Source organism: Girardinichthys multiradiatus, chromosome 1 (genome assembly GCF_021462225.1).
Source record: "Girardinichthys multiradiatus isolate DD_20200921_A chromosome 1, DD_fGirMul_XY1, whole genome shotgun sequence".
Classification (NCBI taxonomy): Eukaryota; Metazoa; Chordata; class Actinopteri; order Cyprinodontiformes; family Goodeidae; genus Girardinichthys; species Girardinichthys multiradiatus.
Window position 1 is genome coordinate 26,857,465 of NC_061794.1, and position 4,788 is coordinate 26,862,252.

The window sequence follows — 4,788 nt, forward strand, 5'->3', positions numbered from 1 at the left end:
TTAAATCAGGTGTCTCTTAAAATTCTTAAAAGGCGCGGCTTTATCAAGACACCCATTGTGTTTGTTGCAATAATCAGGCAAATGAAGTCTGAGTTTGCATGAATAATGTGGCCACATCTCTGTTACAGAAGAGATTTAATCCTGATCCAGATCCACAAAGAATTAGACACTATTCTTCAGCATTTAAATACTGCCAGACTCTAACCAACCCTACATTTGCCATCTTGGGTGGCAGCTGCAGCTTGTTTTCATTGTTTTAGCCTGATCAGTGAAGCAAAACTCCAGACCATTCTACCATAACTATGGTGAAAACCTGCTAGATTGTGGATTATGCTGCGCGTGGGGGTCAAGACAAACGTTTATTCTATCGTCTGTGTTGGACCATTTGTTGCTACTATATACCCCAGTATGGTCTGCTACCACAACTCCCAGCAGGTATTGCAGCTGATAGGAAGGGGCGTCGCAGCTCTGATGTCACAGTGGACGATATAAGGAATATGAGGTCTCTCCCTTGCTTTTCACCGTTGGAAACCGAGACCGGTTACCACACAATGGAGGCACGCATCCTTCTGGAAAAGAAACTCACACGTGGGTTTTCATTAATTCTCCCCACTGGCCAGAAACTCATGAGAAACTCAATGAATTAAGCTTGCAAGGATAAGAAGACTTGTAAGTTTTACTTTACCGATCGAAGACGTGAATTTAACACGTGACCAATAACCCACGGAGGTTTCGAGGAGACGAAATTTTCATCCTTGTATTGTTCCAGTCGACTGCTGACGGTCCGTCATATTTTTCCCCTTTGCAAACGGAGGCCAAAGGACGAAGACCGACCGTTTTCCTCGTGGTGGAAAACTCACTATTCTTTTGTCTTCACCCTTCGTGTTTTTCCACTGGTTGCCGCCTAAACATTTTATGACCCTTTGTGTTTCACTGAGCTCCAACTTTGGGGGTTTTATGACTGCGGTGGAGGCCACTCCCAAAGCTTTGCTCAGTACCATATTTTCTATTGTTTTGCCATAACTGCTGATTTGACCATCATACACACTTTGTATGGGGGGGGGGGGGGGGGGGGGGCACAGGTACCTATCCTGGTCTGGAGCTTGCATTTGGGTGGGCCTGCTGTTTTGGGTCGGGTGCCTGTTACCTGTCCCTGGTCTTTTGCCAGGTGGCCAGGCCCTGGCAAGCAGCCACCAGGAGTGAGCCAGCACACGCCAAAGCACCCAGCCCCGGACACCGAGAACCACAAGTACACCAGCGAGCAGAGACTCTAACCACCGGCAGGCAGTGTGGCGGGGCATGTTATGGGGGGCCCTAAGCTGATCCAGGAGAGGGAGCAGTCCAAGACCCAACCTGTCAATAAAAAAAAAAAAAAACAGGCACACACAGTCACAATCACCCACTCGCACCTTCATGCATACACACAAAATCACTCGCACCCAATGTAAAGACAAACAACAATGGATGTCATACACTCACTCACTCACTCACTCCCCATGCTTACTCCTCACTCCCAGGTCCAGGCGCCGGCACCCAGCAGGGGCAACCAGCCCCCTGACCCAGGAGGCGGTCCCCTTCCCTCCTGGGGCAGAGACAGCCAGACAGTGCCGGCACCACCCAGACCCGGGTGACAGCGGCCCGGCCCAGCCCCCCCCGCCCCGAACCCGGTCCCCAACAAACCCCATCCACCTCCACAAAAGAGGGGTCCACATGCCTCAAACCAGCCCGCCAACCGGAGGCGCCCCAGGACGGAGCAGTCCCGACCCCCCAATGAGCTCAAAACCCAACACCATGAGTCTCCCACCCCCAGTGAACCCCAACATGAACCTCCCCACAGGGCCACCCCCAACAATGACACCGATATTGAACACATGCCCCCGAACCCAAATGCCACGAATCCCCTCCCCCACAGGGGCACACCCCCACAGGTGAACTCCATAGCCAAGAAGCCGATGAAGCCACACCCACACAGCGCAAGCTCCACACACAGCCCAATTCTAAGCACCCCCGCCGCACCCCGCTCCACCACACAGCGCACCGCAACGGCAAGGTAAGGGCCCCGCGCAACGCCACCCCCGCCCACTGGTGACACAGGGCAGACCCCACCGAGTACCACACCCACAACAGGACCCCTGACCCCGCACCATGATGGGACAAACTCACCCACCAAGAGGTCCCCGGTCAGCGGCAGGCACCCAGGGCCAGTGTCCCCACCACACCCCCCTCAGCCACAAAAAACACTACATCACTGTCACTGCAACGACCACCCAGGGAGAAACACTATCCAGCTCAGCTCCACCATTGCCGCCCAGCCGATCCAAACGTCGGTGTGTCGGTGACCACACATCCTAGAAGTGGACACAACCCCTCTACCCCACAGGCTGCAGCCCCTCCGCGCCATCCCACCGCCCCGATCCCCCCCCCGGACACGACAGCCAGCAGAGCAGCACACCTCCAAGCCCGCCCAACAACCCACCAGCCGCCAACCACAGTCCGGCACCCGACCATGGGCCAGAACCACAGGAGGAAGCAGTAGAAGAAAGCCACGGCAGCACCAGTTACCGGAAACCCCGCCAACTCCACCCCCAAATCCCGGGGGCGCCCCAGCCCGCCGGCCACCCGCACCCCCGCATGGCGCACCACGGCCCACCAAGCAGTCCAGCCGGCCAGCCCCTCCACCAAAGCGGGGCCACATCCCAATCATGTTCAGGGATATTGCCTGGGACAGCTTAACCCAAGGACAGCTAAAACGTGGACTTCAGTGTCGTCAGTGAAAAGGGTATTGTGGTATTTAATTCTCACAATGACCACACAATGGCAGCAGAGACGAACCACTTACATGCTTTTTGACTGGTCCTTCGGGGGCCTGCTCAGTCCACCCGACAAATATTTGGATTTTTTCTTTGACTCTTGCACCACTTTTGAAACTAATAAAGTTAATACTAAATGTGTTGCAGTAGTTGGTTGCCTCAGCTGGCTTTTGACACCAAAATTAATTGCAACATGATTACAACCATGTGTCCTTATGGAACCCTGTTGTTAATTAACCTTTGAACATAATTTATTTCATTGTATTTTAAAATGTTTTGCTGTCTTGCTGTTAGTTTTTTTTTTGTCCCATGTAACTATTTACATTTTATTACTTTATTTTATAATTATCTGTTATAAAATACATTTTCTCTCCTTTGATAATAGAGGGACCTAACATTGGCATTGTTCTATTCCATATTAACAAGTTGCTTCAGTGGGCTTCTCCTTATTACTTCTCATCCATTAAGCATATTTGAGCAACCTTTATCCTCTAAATGTCAGTTAATGTTGTGGTGATAAACTTGGAATTACTTTAAAATTGCATTGTAAAGTCATAAAATTTTAAAGGTTAACTTCTGAACAGTTACTCTGACAAATTTACTTAAATTAACTCCATTGCATAATTACTAATTATATATACCAAAAAAATCAACACTTATAAAGTTGTTTTGTTTTTGCTCCCATTGACTTATTAATATTCAACTCTTTTCATTGATTTTAAAACAATAGTACAACCCACAGAACAGTGACAACAACAGTAGCTCACAGATCACAAAGACAGCAAAAGAAAAAAAAAGTATAATGAGGGGGGTGATGCTGGGGCGGGCTTCAGTCTCAGTGCTAAAGAAATGGCTGCCCATATATATATATACACTGCTCAAAAAAAAGAAGGGAACACTTAAACAACACAATATAACTCCAAGTAAATCAAACTTCTGTGAAATCAAACTGTCCACTTAGGAAGCAACACTGATTGACAATCAATTTCACATGATGTTGTCCAAATGGAATAGACAACAGGGGGAAATCTTTGGTGATTAGCAAGACACACTCAATAAAGCAGTGGTTCTGCAGGTGGGGACCACTGACCACTTCTCAGTACCTATGCTTTCTGGCTGATGTTTTGGTCACTTTGAATGTTGGCGGTGCTTTCACACTCATGGTAGCATGAGACGGACTCAACAACCCACACAAGTGGCTCAGGTAGTGCAGCTCATCCAGGATGGCACATCAATGCGAGCTGTGGCAAGAAAGTTTGCTGTGTCTGTCAGCGTAGTGTCCAGAGACTGGAGGCGCTACCAGGAGACAGGCCAGTACACCAGGAGACGTGGAAGAGGCTGTAGGAGGGCAACAACCCAGCAGCAGGACCGCTACCTCTGCCTTTGTGCAAGGAGGAACAGGAGGAGCACTGCCAGAGCCCTGCAAAATGACCTCCAGCAGGTCACAAATGTGCATGTGTCTGCACAAACTGTTAGAAACCGACTCCATGAGGATGATATGAGGGCCCGACGTCCACAAATGGGGGTTGTGCTCACAGCCCAACACCGTGCAGGACGCTTGGCATTTGCCAGAGAACACCAGGATTGGCAAATTCGCCACTGGTGCCCTGTGCTCTTCACAGATGAAAGCAGGTTCACACTGAGCACATGTGACAGACGTGACAGAGTCTGGAGACACCGTGGAGAGCGATCTGCTGCCTGCAACATCCTTCAGCATGACCAGATTTGCAGTGGGTCAGTAATGGTGTGGGGTGGCACTTCTTTGGAGGGCCGCATGACCTGAATCTGACTGAGCACATCTGGGACATCATGTCTCGCTCCATCGTTACACCACAGACTGTCCAGGAGTTGGCGGATGCTTTAGTCCAGGTCTGGGAGGAGATCCTTCAACAGACCATCTGCCGTCTCATCAGGAGCATGCCCAGGCATTATAGGGAAGTCATACAGGCACGTGGAGGCCACACACAATACTGAGCCT

General features: G+C 50.3%; 1 protein-coding gene across 1 annotated transcript; it reads left to right on the plus strand.

Annotated features, from left to right (window-relative positions):
• Nucleotides 1-497: 497 nt before the first annotated feature.
• On the plus strand, nt 498-2,733 carry LOC124865384 (histidine-rich glycoprotein-like). The gene is made up of 2 exons (XM_047360410.1): nt 498-588; nt 2,381-2,733. The coding sequence occupies exons 1-2, from the start codon at nt 498-500 to the stop codon at nt 2,731-2,733; spliced, it is 444 nt and encodes a 147-aa protein (XP_047216366.1).
• The last annotated feature ends 2,055 nt before the right edge of the window (nt 2,734-4,788 follow it).